Raw genomic sequence first — 19,923 nt, 5'->3', positions numbered from 1 at the left:
CCTTAGAAAAAACTGTCACAGCTGAGGTCAAGGGAAGTTGATAGGAATATTTTGTATCTGCAAACATAACCTGTTCTAGTAAGCACTACTAAGAAACTGCTTTCTTTCTAGCACATTAGGATTTCCTCTGCTGACAGGTGAATATGTTATCAAGTATCTATTCCATAATGACATCTCAAAGTTTTTTAAAAACTCCATTATTAAATAAAATTATCTCCTATGAAAATTCTAAGATCAAATTTTAATTCCTAACTTGGTGTTCTTCCATTCTCATCTTTAAATTGAACTGTTTAAATGCCTTTCTGCATATAAAATTCTTTCTGAAATGTGTGAAGATGATAGGTAAAAAGGGAGGACAAAAGACCACTGCTTTTTTTCAGCAGATTTTGAAATTTTCTTTTTAAATGAAATTTTCATACACTGACAGTTTGACGTGTATTTGAGATATATCTGAGAATTAAAATACTAGCTCTTTTTTTTTTGATTTATTCTTTTCTTTGGAAATCCACACAGCATTTGAGAGATATTATTTTATATATATATATTATTTGAGAGGTTTATTATAATTTGATATTATCTCTTATCTCAGTCAAGCTGGCTACTATTCATCTGTGTTCTGGGTGTTCTAAATATGTGGGCTTCTTCATAAACTGATGTAGCACTTCTGTGATAGGACTGATACCAGTTACAGGCTAATCACAAGAATCAAATGCACTTGAGCCTTCCTGTACACTAAAAGTTTGACCCTTCATACCAAATAGTACATTTGCTAAATGCAAACCAGCACTCTTTTGGTAATACATACCTACATACATGTATAATATGGCTTTCCAGTATCAATTCATGTATCTAGTAATTGAAGTTTGTAGAATGACAAAAGGTAAAAGAAAGTGTATGTGCTCATGTTACATTGAATTCACTGAGTGTTTCTTTAGCTTAATTCAACACTGTGTTTTGTCTTTAATAGTATGCCATTGCAGGAAGGTAAGTATGGTGGCTTCACCTAGGCCAGCTACCAGACCCTCACCCAGCTGCTCTCTCACTTTTCCTCCTCAGTAAGACAAGGAGAGAATATAAGATGAAAATATTCATGAGTTAATATAAAGACAGGCAGATCCCTTACCAATTACCAGCACTGGCAGGCTTAACTGGGGAAAAATAATTCATGGCTAGGTAAAAGCAGAGTAGGATGGCAAGAAACAAAAACCTTGCCCTGTTCCCCTCTTCCCATGCTCAACATCTCTCCTTAAGTCCCAGCTCCTCTATTTGCTCCCCCATGAATGGCACAGCGGATATGGGGAATAGGAGTCTGTCCATGACAGTTCCTCTCTGCTGCTCCTTCCTCCTCACACTTTTCCCTAGCTCTAGTGTGGGTCATCTCCTTGGTCTGTAGCCCTTCAGGATAAACCTGCTTCAGCATGGGTCCTCCTCAGGCATTTGTTTTTGGAAGGAGAATCTGCTCCAGCATGGGCTCTCTGTAGGTGTCAGTTACTTCAGGAAATATTCACCTTGCTCTGGTGTGGGGTACTCCATGGTCTACAGTGTAGGTATCTGCTCCAGCATGGTCCTCTCCATGAGCTTCAGAGAGGTACCTTCTTCACTGTGGTCTTCTCCATGGGCTGCAGGGAAATCTCTGTACTGGTGCCTGAACCACCTCCTCCCCCTTCTTCTCTGACCTTCGTATTTCCTCACACATCTTTTCCCTCAGTTCTCACTGCCTAGGCAGCATTTTGCACTTTCTTAAATATGCTTTTGCAGAAGCACCACCAGCTTCTCTGATGAGCTCAGTTATCTCCTGGAGTGGGACAGCCCTGTCCTCTTCTTGCAGACACTACCGCTGCAGCTTCTCCAGTACCAAAGCCTTGTCACTGACAGTACAGTCAGATGGAGGGGAATAATGTAAAGAAATGAAAAACAGGTCCACAAATGCAGGAATCAGTTTTGTTTCTTACCATGGTTAACTTCCTTATTTCTTTTAGTATCAGCTCAACTACAGTAAATTTTATTTGTGGTTATCACTTCTAGACAAATGACTAGAGCAGTTTTCTGAAAGACATGCTGAATATATTGGAAGGACAGTGTAGAGGGTGGTTTTGATCTCTAAAAATATATATACAGAGAGATCAGGCTTATATATTTAAACTCTTGCAAGATGGAAAGGGACAAAGAGCAGTGCAGATGAGTAATTTTTTTTTTGGCTGTGTATATGTTGAAAATACTTCCGTTACTTTGAAAAGCGCATTGTTTGTGTACTATTCCTTCTCACCCATTAGTTTTGAATAATCTAATTTTAAACATTCTGACAGAGTATTATTTTCCTCTTGCCTTTTTACTGAATGGCCTTGTTGAGATTCGAACTATAGTTAAAGTGATAAGAAAGTATTCTCCTGTCACTGAAATTGTATGTTCTTTGTCAGTATGGGTTGTGTTCCTTTTTGTTTAGTATTTGCAACTTCTTGCGTACCACTATACTCTACTAGTGACAAATACTGTTTTATTTATTTAGTAAGTCATAAGGAACATCATTTACTGAACAGTGTGAAATGTTTCAGTACTTTTGTTCCTGCGTGGCAAATCGAAGGCCTTTGTGAAAGAACCAACATGTGTATTTAATTTTCAAATACAGCCAGAGTAGATGTTCTCTGGCTGCCTGGGCTGCTTGGATGTTTACTGGCCTTTGTTTTTCAGTTTTTCACCATGAGATACCTTTTTTAGGCTTTGTGCAGTTTCTCATGTAGTTTGGCATCCTACATTGATCTGTATTGGTGCCTGAAGCTTGAAAAAACCTGGCATTATGCTACACAAGCTGATGCATGGGTGTGCGCAAGGGCAGGCTTAATGTTGCATCATAGAAAGTATTTTCAGTTTGTAATTTAGATATCCATTCTACAAACACTTTCACACTTTCTTAAATTTTTCTCAATTTTATGAACGTAGAGTAAGTAATTGATTTTGAAGGGACAAAGCTTAATTGATCCAGAGTTTTGTTTTATCAAAAATGACAATTAAAGAAAATATGAAGAATTCTCAGTAAATAATATGTGAACATTCAGTTTCATGTTTAGTTTTCAAAATAGTGCCTGAAAAATTCTTTTTGTCTTAACCAACATTATATTTCCCTTCATCGTGATGTAGTAATGTCGTTTTCTGAAATGGCATATTTATTTTTATTTTTAGTGGTCATTGGCAGCTCTGAAAATTACGAGATTTTAAAATAGCATTATAACAAGTTTTTTTAATGACCTACTAAAGTTAACTTTATATTTTATTATTTCAGTTGTTCATGGTGGACAATGGAGCAGATGACTGGAGAATAGCCATGACTTATGAGCGTATTTTCTTTATCTGCTTGGAAATACTGGTGTGTGCTATACATCCCATACCTGGGAACTATACATTTACATGGACAGCCCGGCTCGCCTTTTCTTACGCTCCATCCACAACAACAGCTGATGTGGATATTATTTTGTCTATACCAATGTTCTTAAGACTTTATCTTATTGCCAGAGTTATGCTTTTGCACAGCAAACTTTTCACTGATGCCTCATCTAGAAGCATTGGAGCATTAAATAAGATAAACTTCAATACCCGTTTTGTTATGAAGACTCTCATGACGATATGTCCAGGAACTGTACTGTTGGTTTTTAGTATCTCATTATGGATAATTGCTGCATGGACTGTCCGAGCTTGTGAAAGGTAAGGTTGCTTTGTTTGTTTAGTTCTTTCTGTCTCTTTTCTCTCTTTTTTTTTACTCTTCAGTTTTGTTGGAGTCAGGGGACCTGAATACTTAATGGAATAGAACTTTTAGGTCCTTGATATTACAAATGTTGATTCTGTCACATATTGTCAGGAATGCTTTGCCTGTTGATCTGAAGGACTTCAGCAGTGAGGTTTTTGCCATGCCGTTTACTGTAGCATTGCAATTTGATATCAGTGTTTTGGTATAACTTTAGGCATGTTTGCTAAAACACAGTGGATGGATAGCATAAAATTTCTTTAAAAGTAGTTGTTGATATTCTGCTTTAATTTATTTTGTTTGTAAGTTAAATTTATTGAGGATAAGGTAGGTAAAATAGCCATGTAAAACTCCAGTGGAATATGAGGGATTTTTTGGTTGTAGGTTTTTGTTTGTTTGTTTGCTTGTTTGCTTTTTCTAATTCGAGTTTGTCAAAAAAAAAAAAGGGAATGCAAAATACTCTTGGGGAGTCGGCAAGATCAAAAAAAGAGAACATGCAGAACAATTGCAGTAACACAACTTTTTTCGTCCACTAAAAATCAGAACAAGTGCATTTGAGAGACAGATTTTCATTAATTTCAGGTAGTTTTCTACCCTCTCTCCTACAGACTTCAGTGGAGGTGAAGTGCTGACAGTTGCTAACAGCGTGAAATTTCATTTCTCAAACATAGCTTTAACAAAAAAGAAATGAGCTTCTGATTGGATGGGATTGCTTAGGAACATGAGATAGGACAATTAGAATAATTTTTTATGAAAGATTTAGCGCCTGGGACAACTGTTAGATCTGGAGTGAATTTCTTCTTACTTCAGGTGGAACATCTTCAACTTACTGCAGGGTGTCCTGGGAATAGGAAGGGAGATTTGGAAGCACCCCAATTCATAGTGAGGAGGGTAACATGAAAGAGCATCATTATCCATGCCTCTATTTAAAATCTTACAGAGACAGCTTATGGGTTGAGGCAGGCGAGTTGACCATTTGAATAAAGACTTCACTGTTTTAATGGTCATCTGACTGATCACTTGAGAGGCATTGAGCTGAGGCAGGACATGTGTCTTTCTCAGTGCCTTAGTGGCTGTACTGTTAGCTCTCAGAATGCTAATTATAGCAAGTGGGTTGGTGAGCAAGGTATTTTCCAGGATTGCAGTTTAAGGTCATCCATGAGGGCAGAATGTAATTCAGATAACGATGGTGGACAGCCAGATGAGTATAAACGGGTTGGAAGGGCTTCAGAGTAATCTGGCTGAGGGAGTTTGGGAGTAAAAGGTGGGAAAGTACGAGTTGTTGCTGTGCGCACAATGCCAGAAACTGTTCCTGTTTTACTGCTCAAGTTTCTATGTTTTGAGGGGAAGATTAATTTACATAGGTTTTAATACCTGCCTTTTCATTGCTGGTATCAGTGTATTGCTGTCTGTCTTATGTGGGCTTCATAATGAAAATCAGAGTTTTTATTGGATCTAACTCCATAGGTGTTTGTGTTTATAACATTTTCAAGGCACGCTATCTAGAGCACTTATGAATATGTTACTTTCATGTATGAATTACGAGCCCTGTAAGCAGATTACTTTTTGCAGTTTCCCATACTGATCCTGTTACTGAGATAGCTCTGTGCAATGTCGTCAGTTGTTTATAGCTGTTAAAATACAAATATTTTGCTTATAAAAAAGAAAAAAGTAGAGCATTATATCATTGAAAATTGGTAAATTTGCTTTGCTCTTCTGGAGAAGACCTGTCTCTCCTGTGAGAAGCATGCTGCTTTTCTAGGTTATGTAGAAGATAGTCTCTCTTGCTTATCTTTTTTTTTTTTCTGTGCGAAGGAAGAAAGTACTTTGCCTTCTGAATGCACAACATGGCTTTAACGTGCTCATGTCGTGTGCTTGGAGTTACTGTGGATTTCCAGCAGCAGAACTGGGAACAGAAATTGATTTTCTGCTTCCTCAGCACATTTTTAGCACCCTTTTTGGTTCTGTTTGTACCACTAACTTTTGACAATGAAGTCAGTTTAGACTGAGCAGTTCATTTAGGCATCCTTTCTTCTGCCCATCAGCTTGTGATATGTATTCTTTCCTTGCTTTAACAAAACCAAAAACAACCAACCAAAGAAACAAAACACATATACACAAATCCATCTGTGTGTGAACGTGAAATTCTTTTCTGCTCTCTGCGCATTCTTGTTTTCCACAAATAAGTAAACACCTGTCTTAATTCTTGGAAATACCATTTCCTGACAAAACTTTCAGTAAGCAGGTCACGCATGAAAACTGCTAGGCAAATGTTAAGTATTTATTTGATACAAGAAGGTGGATGCATCTGCTTGTAATTCAGTTGTAATTCATGCAGGAGAAAAAAAGTTCTTAGCTAATCTGGTTTCCTTGCAGTATGTGTTTAAATTCTTTGCTTGGCTTGAGGACCTTATTTTAAGACTGTAGACTGTATGCATAATCCCAAGGCTACACTTCACTACATTGGAAATTGCCTTTAACAGTTTCTGCAGTGCCAGTGTGCATATTTTTACTGGTAGTTAAAAAAAACACCAACCAAAACCAAGACAAAACAAAAAAAAAAACCAAACCCAAAACCAACCAACCAAACCAAGTCTGAGTATTTAGTTTAAATCCATTTTTAGCCCCCAAATGCTGAAGCAATGGCGTATCTTTTTTTTTCTAGCCAGTATGTCTAATTGCTGTCAACAAATCAAAAATTGTTTATGTGTTAATAATGCTGGCTGTTTATCACAGTTTCTTACCTTCTTTTGGCTCACTGGATCTAAAATGTACTACTGGTAGTCGTGTTTCTCCAGTGGCAGCAGACGTTAACTGTTACATATTCAATACAGGAGTGATCAAAGATGACCCATCATCATCTTGACTTGAAGCTGTGCTATGAATGAATGCTTCTCTGCCTTCTAGCCTTAATTCCTGGTTTTGCAGACTGAGTATAGATTAACAGTAAATGTTAAGATGTTCTTTTATAATACTTATCTCTCAAAGCAACTCATAACTAAAAACCGATATAACCGGTTGTATTTTCATTGCAAATGCTACTGACAGACAACAGATCTATTGTTTTATCAAACAATGAAGGCAATAAGGCAGTCTGTTACTGTACAACAGAGAATGTCTTATATACATAAACCAAATCCAAAAAAAGAACTATTGATCCAAATAAGAAATTGGTTTCCTAAGTGTATCTGGAAACACTAATAGTTAAATGATGGGTTTTTCAGCTGTTTGATAGCTGAAGTTTAATAGAGGAAGCAGAGGCACTTATTCTAATGTGTGTAGAGCTTGATTTGTATTCTTCTAAATTCAGATCTTCCTTCTCTTTGGAGCAATGTTGTTTGTGTATTCTCAGCAAAAGAATTTTGGGAATACAAGTAAGAACATATTTTTCAGTTTGTTTGGATTTATAGAATTAGCCTTATAGATATGGAAAATAATAATAACTGGTGCAATAATGGGTGTAGTCACCCCCTCACAAAAAATTATAAAGCGAAGATAGAGTGGTTTCTAGTCCAAAAATACTAGACCCAACTGGGGGAAGGGAGTGCAAAAGACAAAAAGTTGAAAACAAGCACAAAAAACTCTCCTTGCTTATTTAAAAAATATATTCTTTTCTAGGGTCATCTAACTAGAGCAGGAAAAGTTTTGTTTAGGTTAAATTCCCTTTTATTTACAGAGGATTTATACATACAACACTTGTATGAGAACACAGTGGAATGGAAAAGCTCATGTGTAGTTCCGATGTCTCATAAGAATGGTGAGCAAAGTGAAGACTGTTTCTCTAAATTCAAAAGTCTGAAGAGAATAAGAACCACCTACAAAGGAGGACTTATCTGCATTCAGAGACAAAATGCCTTTTTTTCATTCTCTTTCATATTAATCTTGAATCTGTAAAACTTAATTCAGGCAACAGTCTTTTTACTGTTCAGCAGAAATGGTTGTACACAGTCCAAATTCTTTCAGATCAGAGAGCAATTTATGGATTTTTTTATTATTCTTTCATTACTGGATACAAAGACATATCTTATGGTCTTTGCATTTTTTAATGCAGTAGTTCATTTTTTTCCTCCCCATTTTAACCAACACCTTAAACTATTCAGAATATTTTGCTGCTAGAGGAATCAAAACTATTTGCCATAATTTCTTAAAAACGGTCCATAGAAAATATGATCATACTGAAGCAGAAATCAATTTCTTGTCACTTCAAAATAAAATTTCTTGCTCCAGTAGCTTAACACCCTTGAAAAATGCACCTTGAAATGGGGATTTAGGCTATACTATTGGTTTTCTTTTGCTTCTTGATCTGGGTATCAGGCCACAGTGAGGAGTTTGGGTTATGGTTGCCGCCTCAGTGCTAATGAATGGACGATATACTGACTGAATTCTGACCTTATACATTAAAGAATTTCTTTTATTGAGAATTTATAATTCAGTCCTAAAAATTCAAGTCTTCAAGGTCAATTATACGGGATAGTGTGAGGGGAATTGCACAGTTTAAAGAAGTGGTTATATGGACGGAAAAATTAGAAGGTTCTTTTTAAATATTTTGCATGTTCTTTATTTTCCTTTTCTGTGCTCCTTCCCTTTGCTGTCACAATACATGTAGGTTTTGGTTTTGGTTTTGTTTTTTCCTTGGATAGTTTTTTGCCTTAAGAGGTTCAAAATCAGCTATAGTTTTCGTTACAGTTATTCTTTAGATGGTACGTTTTGTAGCAAATTGGCTGTAAGTATTGTAGAGACATCACAGTAGTGGCCAGCGTATGCTTACAACTTCTGTTTAATGATGTAACTATGCTCTTCAACTTCTGCTTAGTGATGTAACTGTGCGATGTCCCAATATAGTTACCACGTACGTGGGTTGCCCAGCTTGCCAGACAAATCTTTACTGTTGGTAGTTCCTGTAGGTTTACATGCTTGCAACTGTAGTTCTTACTGGGTAATTTGGAACTGTTTTGTTTATGCACAGTTGAAAAAGCCTTACAGTAAAACTACTTAATTCAAAAGATCCCCAGGAATGTTTCCTTCAGTACAGCTTGGGTACGTACACAAACTGATAATCCCTATGGAAACATATGAAATTTAAACCTGCCACAAAGTTTACTGGCAATTACAGAGAGCACTAATTTTCTGCCATGCTGCAGTCCAGTGCCCAGTGAGTGGAAAGGTCCCATCACCAGCCCTTGTGGAATATTATTAAGATACCATATCAGTATTGAGTTTAGAAATGGCAGCTTCCTTCTCTTAGTGGGAATAGAAGAGGGCATAGTTCTGCCTGCATGACTCATTCTGCACTGCTGACTGTAAGAAATAGGCACTCTCAAACTGGAGTCATGTGCATGGCAGAGTTTAGGGAGACTTACCTTGATGTGACACCCTGGTGTCAGGCTGTGAGATGGTCTGCTGTACACAGTGCTCCCTGACGAATCAGACCAAAAGCTGCATCTGTTCACTTCTGTTCCAAGGAACTCAACCTTAGAATTTATTTTTAAACGGTTTTATAGATTAAAAAAGATGGTTAGGTAAAGGAAAAGTGACAAAATGGTAGAGGGAAGAACATTCAGCTTTCTAAATTCATGCAAATGAGAAGGCTGTTCCCCATTTTGGCCCAAAACACAGAAATTCTCATACCCTGATACTAGTATTTCTGTAAAGTTTCAATGATATTTCTGGACTGAAACCCAGAAACCCTTTTCACTTTTATTTGTACTGATTGTCGTGGTTTCACCCCAGCTGCCAGCTCAGCCCCACACAGCCTCTTGCTCGCTTTCCCCTGGTAGGATGGGGGAAGACAATCAGAAGGTAAAAGTGAGAAAAGTCAGGGTTTGAGGTAAAGACAGTTTAATAGGTAAAAAAAAAAGCTGCGCACACACAAGCAAAGGCAGCCAAGAATCCATTCACCACTTCCCATGGGCAGATGTTCAACATTCTCCAGGAAGGCACAGCTCCGTCATCTGTAGCGGTTACTTGGGAAGGCAAAAAACATAACTCTAAACATCTCCCTGTCCTTGTTAAACCAGCTTAACATGCTGCTGCTGACACCATATGGTGTGGGATATCCCTTGGGTCAGTTGGGATCAGCTGTCCTGGCTGTGTCACCCAATTCCTCATGCTCCCCCAGCCTGCTCGCTGGTGTGGTGAGTTGAGGAGCAGAAAAGGCTTTGGTTCTGTTTAAGCACTGCTCAGCAACAACAAAAACATCTCTATGTTATAAATACTGTTTTCAGCACAAATCCAGAACACAGCCCCATACCAGCTGATATGAAGAAAATTAGCTGTAGCCCAGCCAAAACCAGCACACTGATATATTTTAAATATTTTAATAAAAATACATTACACTCTAACATTTGTAATGTGCTTTAGACGTTTTTGTTTGGGAAACAATCAGAAGGAGTGCATTATGATTTGTTTTTACAAAACCCTTGTTCTCCTTTTTCCTCCCTCATTAGCGGTGGGGCATGTATGGGTTCCTGAGTTCTCAGTGTTCTCAGACACATAGTGCTCCCTAACAGGGAATTTGGAATTAGGGCCATGATACGTGACTTTCGTTCTTAATCTTTATACTGTACAAGTGTTGGTGTGTGTTAATCACCTACACTCATACTTCCAAAATCAGTGATGTTATACTAGTTCAGAGCTTGTAGGCTGATCAGTCATGAACATTCCTGAATTACAAAATAGAACATGAATCTACCTTCCTTTTTTTTTTCTTTTCTTTTCCCTAAAATAGATTGATAGGCAATATTTCTTTTTAAAGCCTTGTTCTATGTTAAATGAAATCCATTGGTAAAATTTCTATGAGTTTCCACAAGTGTGGTTCATTGAATGTTACAGAAAACTGAAGCTATCAGTGCAGTGTGAATTGGACAAGTATCTGAGATTATTTAAATTGCAAGACTCTGGGTCAGGGGCTGTCTTTTGTTCTGTGTTTGCACACTGCTTAGCAAAGCGTTATCCAAGAATAACACACATATGACATTGCAGTAACAGTAAATGTGATAATTTCTAGTGAGGAGGAAGCTATCACTTGTGAAAACTGCTGCGGTTAGATGAAGACAAATGCCTTTAGCTTTGATACAGTGGTTTAAGACAAATTGTTCAGTTTTGATCAATACCAATCAGGCTGACAGCTTGTGCTGAGAACACTGCCCAGGCAGGCATAACACCCTACTAGCTGGTTTGTTTTCTCTGCAGACTTCACAGTCCAAATTGGAGAAGGCTGGGTGAGAGGCTCTGTAGTCTCTCTTGCGGAGGGGAAGCTGTGTGCATGCCAGTCTGAAGTGGGACCTTAAAACCCACTAGATAGTAGGGTCAGTTAATTATACTCCTATTAGGTGTGTGCAAACACTGTGCACAGCACCATGCTGTGAACATACATCAGTTTGAGTTGGAAAGACCTGGCACTAAATTAAGGTCTCTGTGCTATACTTGATTGCTAAGCTTGGCAGCAAAAGAGACCCATCATTACAAAGGTGCAATGAGAGTAAAAATTACTCCAAATCTCCCAGCGTAGCAGCTGCCTCAGTTGGTAAGAGCAGAAACAGTAAGAGATGGTGTCCTTGCCATGGGGTTTACTGTCTGTTTTGGAACTTGATGCAAAATCTGGAAAAGCCACTGGAATTGCATTGACTTCAAAATCTTTGATGACAGAGCTTGAATGATTGCATCCTGACTGTTATCACGCAAATCATGCCAAGTTGCTGAGATAAACCTCTGGTAAAAACGTAAGTATCAGTTGTAAGGAATTACATGCAGGTCTGAAAACAGCTTTTGCAATGCTAGGAAGTAGGGATGCATGGCAGAAAAATCTGCAACCATTGTTACTGTCATCAGCGTGCATGAAAATTGATGTGTTTTCATCACCTTGGAATATCTGTCTCTGTCAATATGCATTTATATGAGAAACAGGGAGAAGGATGTCTAGCAATAACTATGAATAAGACAGATATTTATTTTAGGGGTTTTGTGTTGTCTTGTTTTCAAAAGACTTATTTATTCCATTAATTCATTAAATATTCACAAATAACTTTGACTTGTAGAAGACTACTTCCAGGGTGAAAACAGCAGTAAAAAACAGTGTATGCTGTCTTTGAAACAATGAAACATACCGTTATGCATAAAAAACAAATGACAGAATGATTAAAGATGTAACTACAGGATGGATTTTTATTCATATTAATGTTAATATATTCTTCTGTCATAATCATGATCCCCTAGAAGTGTAAATAAATTATTCATTTATTATAAACTGAATTCCTACTGTGGGTATGCCAGGATTGCAGGATCGTGTCCCAGGCTTAGGAGTGCAATAATATTAATCATTGCCTATTTTGTTGTAATGATATAATAAAGCAGGGTGTGATCATCTTAAAGAGTGTTCTTAATAATCATAAACTTGAGCAGATATACATGTAGTTACATTGTATTTGTTGTGTCTGTTGCACAGGCTACGTTAAAAATATTTTGACTTGTAGGAAACTTTGGAGTACAAAGCAGAAAGGTTGTAAAAACATAGGAGTTGAGAGTTGTGTGGGCTTAACAAATGAACGTGTTCTTTCAAAGATCAGGATTTTGTGTAAGATGATTAAGAAACTAAAACCTAGTATCTCTGCAGTCCAGGGGTTTTCACTTACTACAGCTATTCTTTTATTTCCTTGCCTCTAATTCTGTGATCCCTCTTTTGGGGTAGGTTATTGGGCATCTTCAGCAGATGCAAAGAGACTTTGCAAGCAGGGTTTGCAGAACTTGAAAGCATGCAAGTAAGTTATTACTTACTAACACACCTGAAATCTAGCTGGAGTTTAGTGATGTACTAGATTTAATGTAAGGACACTCATCACCCCTGTTAGACAGTAGGTGGTGAATGTCTGATGTCCACAGCAACCAGGGACAGTCTTTTGCTCTGCTGCATTGCCACCTCCTGCTGCACTGCTGACATTGACAGATAGGTGATCCTCCCTGGCCCCAGCCAGACCAGCCAGCCTGACTGGCCTTCTGTTGTTTGGTTTTTGTTTTTGTTTTTGTTTGGGGGGGGGGGGAGTGGGGGGTGGTTTTTGGCTTTTGGGGTTTTTTTTTCCCTTTAGGACTTCATACTTTTCCATTATAGGGTGAAGTTCCTTCTAGTTACAGTAAAATTTAGTAATTATGACCCAAGGCACTGCTAGCTTATACATACCCATTTTGGAGCATGTTCTTCATTTGCAGAAAATTGAACATTTGCACCATGATGCTCAAGCAGAGCAGCTGATCTTCCATTTTATTTTGTCCTTGTATCTTTGGTTGGCTGTTTCTTTCATAGTATCAATAGCAGACCAACAAAGATATAAAGGACACAGTTTCAAAGAAATATAATTCTGGTCAGCTGAGCAAACAGTTACGTAGAGATGTGACTAAAAATCTTTAAAAAAATGGGGCTCAGCTGTTAAAATGATACAGGTTGAAGCCGCGACCAAGTGATCTCATGCTATCATAAGCTAAGTCAACTGAGCCATGAAAGTCTAGTTCAGACCCATATAAAAGAGTAGACAGTACAATGGGTCTATAGACACTGATATTTGTACTTCTCTTCAGGTGTTTATTGCGCCAGACTCTTTTACGGAGTTTTCCAAAGGCTCTATATGCCTTTGCTATTCTGTTGTCTATCTCTTTGTTGATTGTGGCATCTGAGGAAATAATGCTTCCCAGGTAGCTGAACTGCTGAACTGACTTAAGCTCTGACTTGCCAATGGTAATGTGGGGACGATGGTAATCTTCTTGTGGTGCAGGTTGGTAGAGAACTACTGTCTTCTTCAAGCTGACTTCCAGCCCAAAAAGCTCAGCTGCCTCCGCAAAGCAAGATGTTAAATGCTGCAGAGCTTCTTCTGTGTGGGCAACAAGGACGGCATCATCAGCAAAAAGCAGTTCATGGACAAGGTGATTTAGGGTCTTAGTGTGGGCCTTCAGTCGCCTTAGATTGAATAGGCTACCATCAGTACGATATCAAATATAAATGCCGTTTTGTTCATCAAGGTCTACTGTAGCCCTTTGGAACACCATGCTGAAGAAGATTGTGAATAAAGTTGGTGTGAGAACACAACCTTGTTTCACACCATTGGTTATTGGGAAGGGCTCAGAGAGTGCATTGCCATATCTGACTTGGCCTTATTGATCCTCATGTAACAGAATAATCATTTTGAGGAACTTGGGGGGACAACCTAATTGTTCCAAGATCAGCCATAGGCCTTTTCTGCTCACAGTGTCAAAAGCTTTGGTGAGGTCAACGGAAGTTACATAGAGCTCCATATTCTGTTCTCTACACTTTTCTTGCAGTTGTCTGAAAACAAACACCATGTCTGTGGTACTTCTATTAGCTCTGAAACCACACTGACTTTCAGGTAGAAGTTCTTCTGCGAGAGCAGGTACTAATCTGTTCAATAGTATTCTTGCAAGAATTTTTCCAGCAACAGAGAGCAGAGTTATACCTCAGTAGCTTGAGCAGTCTGACCTTACACCTTTTTTCTTATATAGAGCGATGATGATTGCATCATGAAAATCTGATGGTAACTTACCTTGTTCCCAACAGTGCACAACTAGCTCGTGAAATTTAGCATGAAGTGCTAGGCCTCTGTGCGTCCAGATTTCAGGTGGGATTCCATGAACCCCAGCTGCCTTGCCAGTTTTCACCTGCTGTATAGCCTTAAGAGTCTCTTCCATGGTAGGGGCTAAATCCGATTCATTTTTCACCGGATGTTGTAGAATGTGCTGGATTCCTTCACCTTGGACTACACGGTTAGCACTAAAGAGTGTTTGAAAATGTTCAGACCAACCATTCAGGATGGAGATTTTATCTGTAAGAAGCGTTTGGCCATCTGCACTAAGTAAGGGGCTTTGACCCTGAAACGTGGGTCCATACACTGCCTTCAGAGCCTCATAGAATCCTCTGTGGTCACCCAGATCTGCACATAATTGAGTCTTTTCTGCTAGGTTGAGCCACCACTTGTTCTGGATGTCTTGAAGTTTCTGTTGGAGTTTGCTACATGCAAGACGAAAAGCTGCTTTTCTTACATGGCAGAGTGGCTGAGTGAGTTGTGGTTGATGAGCAGATCTCCTCTTTGTCAGCAATTCCTGGACCTCCTGGTTGCTGTCATCAAACCAGTCTTTGTTTTTCTTTAAGGAGAACCCAATGGATTCTATGGAGGACTGCAGGATGCTATTTTTAATATGTTGCCAAAGCGCTTCAGGAGAAGAATCTATAAGCTGGTCTTCAAGGCTAGTTTGAAGGTTAGCCTGAAAGCTGTCCCTCTCTGCAGCTATTTGGAGATTATTAACATTGAGCCTCTTCCTGGGAATGCCACCCCTCTTAGGTTTGAGGTTGAAGTGGAAATTAAGCTTGCAACGCACAAGACGGTGGTCTGTTTGACATTCTGCACTAGGCATCACTCGGGTGTGACAGACATCATGAATATTTCTCTGGCGCACTAAGACATAATCAATAAGGTGCCAATATTTAGATCGAGGATGCATCCAGGTTTTCTTCCGGCTCTCTTTCTGCTGGAAAATAGTGTTGTTGGTGGTAAGCTGTTGCTCTACACAGAACTCTAGTAAGAGGTGACTGTTATCATTGCAGCTGCCAACACCGTGCTTGCCTAGTCCTTTCCAGGCTTCAAAGTTCTTACCTACTCAGGCGTTGAAGTCACCAAGGATTATGATCTTATCTTCTATAGGAACTTTTTGAGTGAGGTGACGCAGGTCAGAGTAGAATTTTTCTGCAGGGTCAGCTTGCAGAGTTGGAGCATATATGCTGAAAAGAGCAACATGTTGCTTACTGTGTAGTGGAAGATGTAAAGAGATAATACGATCAGAATGACCTATCAGCAAATTTTCAAGTTTAGAGATGATGGAGTTTTTAATCATGAAGCCAACTCCAGAAAGATGACTTTCAATTTTGGATTTGCCTGACCAGTAGAGTGTATAGCCGGCACCATGTTCTTTAAGGCTGCCTTCCTCATGAAGCCAAACTTCACTGAGAGCAGCAACACTGATGTTAAGTCATGACAATTTGTGGGCAATTAGCACAGAACGGTGCTCAGGACGCCCGCTGTTTGCTGTATCAGGCATGGTTCTGATGTTCCAACATGCAAGTGTCAATCTGGACACACCTTTGGAGGCAGGTATATGCCTTTGTCTCTTTGTCTTTAATGGACAGCAACAGAAGATGCTAGCCAAGCAGTGGAGGGGGAGATGAGCTTTGGTTAGGCCACCTTTTCTAGGCCTCTCTCCATATGGAGCAAGCAGTGCTCTCCTTGAAAAAACGGCTGCTTGGTCATTCAGGATGTTGCCAAACAAGACTGTCATCTCCTGGATCAGTCTTGAGAGACCATTGTCCTGAACCACCTGCATACAGGGTTGGGTCTGTGACTTCCAGTGCACCTTATCACCTGCCGTTTTGTCCCTCGCCTGTCTCTACAGGGCTTTGCAAGTGTGGGTAAACCCTTCAGGCGTGCGCAGTGGATTTTTTAGGTGAGGCACAGCGTCCACAGAACTGGCCCCACCCTTTACACCTGCGGTTTAGCTGCCAGGGCCTAGCGAGCTTGGCCAGTGACAGCAAAGTCCTTGGGTTGTAGGTTTGATTCGAGTGACCTTCTCTTAGATGGATTGCCTTACAGGGCTATACGAGCTCCATCTGCCCAGGTTTGAAGTTAGAGTTGTCCTTCTCCTAGGATGGTTGCCTGAAGGCTAGTGAACCCATCCTGCCCATGGACACGCTTTTTCTGACCCTTCAGTTGAGACCTGTCTGGTATGGGAGACCCTACCGGAGGCATGTGCCACGTGGCATAGCTCCCAACCTCACAAAGGCGTGCAGGCTCTTTCCCCATGACAAGGGGGTGTCCATGAAAGAGAATGAAACAAAATAACCAGGAGTCAAAAGGCACTGTTTGCTAAGCAGCTGTGTAATGTTAAAAGTATTTGATGTAAACTGAGGAAAAAAAAAATATTTTAGTTCCATTGCAGCTTGATGCTGATTGAAGGGAGAGGAGAATATTGGTTGAATATGTTTTGACTTGTTTTCTACTGATGCCATTTCTCTATCCATAGTATAGTATGGATATAGGACATGAAATCTAAAGGGGAGGAGCTTTTCCCTCAGTCCAGCTCTGTACTGAGAAAGATGGTATGGAAGGATGGTATGAGAAGGCATGGAAGGTATTTTGGTTAATAATCAGTCATGTCAGACAAGTCAGTGGCTTTATAGGTATTTGGCTACATTTGGCAGTTTGTTGTGCTCCGGCATGCAATCCTTGTCGCTAAACTGGAGACATAAATTTGATGGATAGGCCACACATCCATCAAAAGAATGGAATAAGGAATTGGCTGGATGGCCGGCTGCACTCAGAGAGTTATGGTCAATGGCTCAATGTCCAACTGGAGATGGATGACGAGTGGTGTTCCTCGGGTCAGTGTTAGATCTGATCCTATTCAACATCCTTGTTGGTGACATGGACAGTGGGATTTTTGCACCTTCAGCAAGTTTGCCGATGACACTAAGCTATGTGGTTCAGTTGATACACTGGAATTGATCTACGAGGATGATCAGGGGGCTGGAACAACTCCTGTTTGAAGACAGACTGAGAAAGCTGGGGCTGTTCATCCTGGAGAAGGCCCCATAAGGTAGAGACCCTATAGCAACCTTCCAGTATCTGAAGGGGGCCTAGAAGGATGCTGTAGAGGGAATCTTCATCAGGGACTGTAGCAAGAGGACAAGGGGGAATGGGTTCTGACTTAAACAGGGAAAGTTTAGGTTAGATATAAGGAAGAAGTTCTTTACTGTGAGGGTGATGAGGCACTGGATCAGGTTGCTCAGAGAAGAAGCGGTAAACACTCCATCCCTGGCGGTGTTCAAGGCCAGGTTGGGCAGAGTCTTGGGTGACATGGTCTAGTGGGAGGCATCCCTTACCATGGCAGGGAGTTGGAACTAGATGATCTTATGGTCAAATCATTCTCTGATTCTCTGATTCTGTTGTACATCTGAGGGGGAAACTTAAACATGGGTTTATAAAACATTGTACACCAACTGCTGGGTTTGCAGTGGGGTAGTGGTTGGAGAATGAGGAGTTTACTCTGATAAGGGTTCTGTTTCAGGCTTGCTTTTGGTAGTTACAGAGGAATGATGTTAATCTTTGTCCCGCCTCTTTCAACCACTGCATAGTTTTTCCTGAATAAACTAAATTCATCGGTTGTGTAGACACATGGTGTAATTGGCTTCACCTGAGAGTTACCCAGAATGTTTTCCTTTTTGACCTTAGTGTCAGTCCAGGGGCTGAACTGCATTATTTCTGGGCATGCAACAGCATATGTGGGAAACGACCTTGCAAAAATGATGTGCATTAAGTAATAGTCTTCTAATAAAAATGATTTATCACTTCACTGAGTTTCAGAAAGAAGATACTTTATGTTCTAATTCCTTGCATTAAAGGTGATCTCTTATGTTACTCTGCGCTTTAAAGAATGCAGCAGATGTGACCTGCAAAGCTTCCCACAACCTGAAATCACAGAGGTACAACATTGCCTGAAATTAAGTAGTGAGATTTCAGACCAAGTATTCATGCCCAAATATCTTTTCCTTTTGACTTTGTTTTTAATCATCCTATTTTCAGAAAATTATCATACACCTTCTGACTAATGAGTTTCTAAAATTGTAATCGTGACTGTTTAAACTTTGGTGTTAAATTGAAGCCTTTCGCAGTAGATTCTTTCCAAGGTATTCAAAAGCAAATTATATGTTACGTTTAGTTAATATACCAGAGATGCTTGTCAGCTTTCAGTCATACCTGCAGCATTCATTTTCTTCCTTTCCCAAGCAAAACAGCATTTAACAAAAGTTGTGCTTGATAATTCTTGATAATACTGCTTTTAGAGTAGTATTTGCACCAATAGTTGAATATCCTTGTTAGCAGATCACATTGGTTGCCTTCCTTGTTCTCTGTGCTGGGAGGCAGACCTGCTGACACAATCGGTATGCCATAGCAGGACACTGTTGTCCTTCCATGATTGTATTTCTGATATCAAGGAGTATGATTTCTCTTGAATTTTTTTTTGAAAATGAGATCTAGTTGGCCAAGAAGCAGATGCAATGGCCTCTGGTGTCTGCTGGAGATGCAGCAAGCTGCACTAGAGACTACACATTTGATCAGTCCAGTTTTACTTTCCTTCAAAGGGAAATAAAAAATCAGACTAAAATAATGTTAGCATGGTCTTAATAGGGTCAACCCTAATGCTTTGCTGTTATTCAGGTAACCACAGTAGTTTTGCTTGTAGTATATAGCACATAGAAGTGAAGGTTTTAGTATACCAACAGAAGTATGTGAAACGTATACAAACAATTTATAAATTTATAAAAGTATTAAAAAGTGGAAATTTTTTGGTAGAAAAAAGCATTATTTAATGATATAGAGGATGTTCTGTTTATTAAAGCATGACAGAGAAAATCTATCCTACAGTTCTGTTGTGACCTTGGGCAAAGTCATTTAAATTCAGTGTCCATTCCATGCAGCTGTTGTTGCTTGCTGTGGTGTCCTTATACTGAAAAACAAAATGTTTTGAATTTTCCTATTAAATTATAATTAATTCCTATTAAATTATAATAATTCCTATTAAATTATAATGCTTTTATATTGTTTAAAATTATTGTACCGGTAGAGATACCTCACTATGCCCATTCTGAGGAGCAAACGGAGGGGTGTGAAAATACAGGAAATGCTATTAATTCTGTATGCTCACATTTTGCTTTCTCATGCTTTGGGGAAGATACTCAGAAAACAGACTATCTCCTGCAGAAGGCTGTGTAGCTCTGCTGCAGCTCTACAGTCACAACTCCTGAACCTAAAGGAGAAATTGACTGAAGCTGGGTGGCATGGGAAAGCAAGACTGTAGATCTCATGTATTTTCAAGGGATTTTTAATCCATATAAATGGAAGTCTCTGTCCTCTTTGCCTTTGGGGTCTCATAACTAAATTTCTTAAACTCAAAAGTTGCAATCTAGAGAAACCTGATTTTTTTTTCTTTTAAAGATGGAAAATAATTTTACTTTCAGTCACATCTTTTCTTGAGTTCTATGAAAGGTAGCACTCAGGTGTAGTTGAACTCTTATAATTCAGTCTGTGTTAAATATGCCTTGTTTATAAGTTTTTATAATGAATGTTTTGTAGCTGCAG

General features: G+C 39.2%; 1 protein-coding gene across 3 annotated transcripts in view; it reads left to right on the top strand.

The window, feature by feature from the left end:
* Positions 1 to 19,923, top strand: part of KCNN2 (potassium calcium-activated channel subfamily N member 2) — a 62,658-nt gene that overhangs the window by 19,113 nt on the left and 23,622 nt on the right. For all 3 annotated transcript variants that reach the window (XM_062627850.1, XM_062627852.1, XM_062627851.1), the window contains one exon: positions 3,278 to 3,696. In XM_062627850.1, the coding sequence (XP_062483834.1) occupies positions 3,278 to 3,696 (419 nt within the window). The remainder of the gene's footprint in view (positions 1 to 3,277; positions 3,697 to 19,923) is intronic.

The sequence above is a fragment of the Pezoporus occidentalis genome, unplaced genomic scaffold, assembly GCF_034315485.1.
Source record: "Pezoporus occidentalis ecotype Australia unplaced genomic scaffold, CSIRO_AGI_Poc_V1 ctg309, whole genome shotgun sequence".
Classification (NCBI taxonomy): domain Eukaryota; kingdom Metazoa; phylum Chordata; class Aves; order Psittaciformes; family Psittacidae; genus Pezoporus; species Pezoporus occidentalis.
Note: the sequence above shows the minus strand (reverse complement) of the source record. Positions and strands in the feature narration are given on the sequence as shown.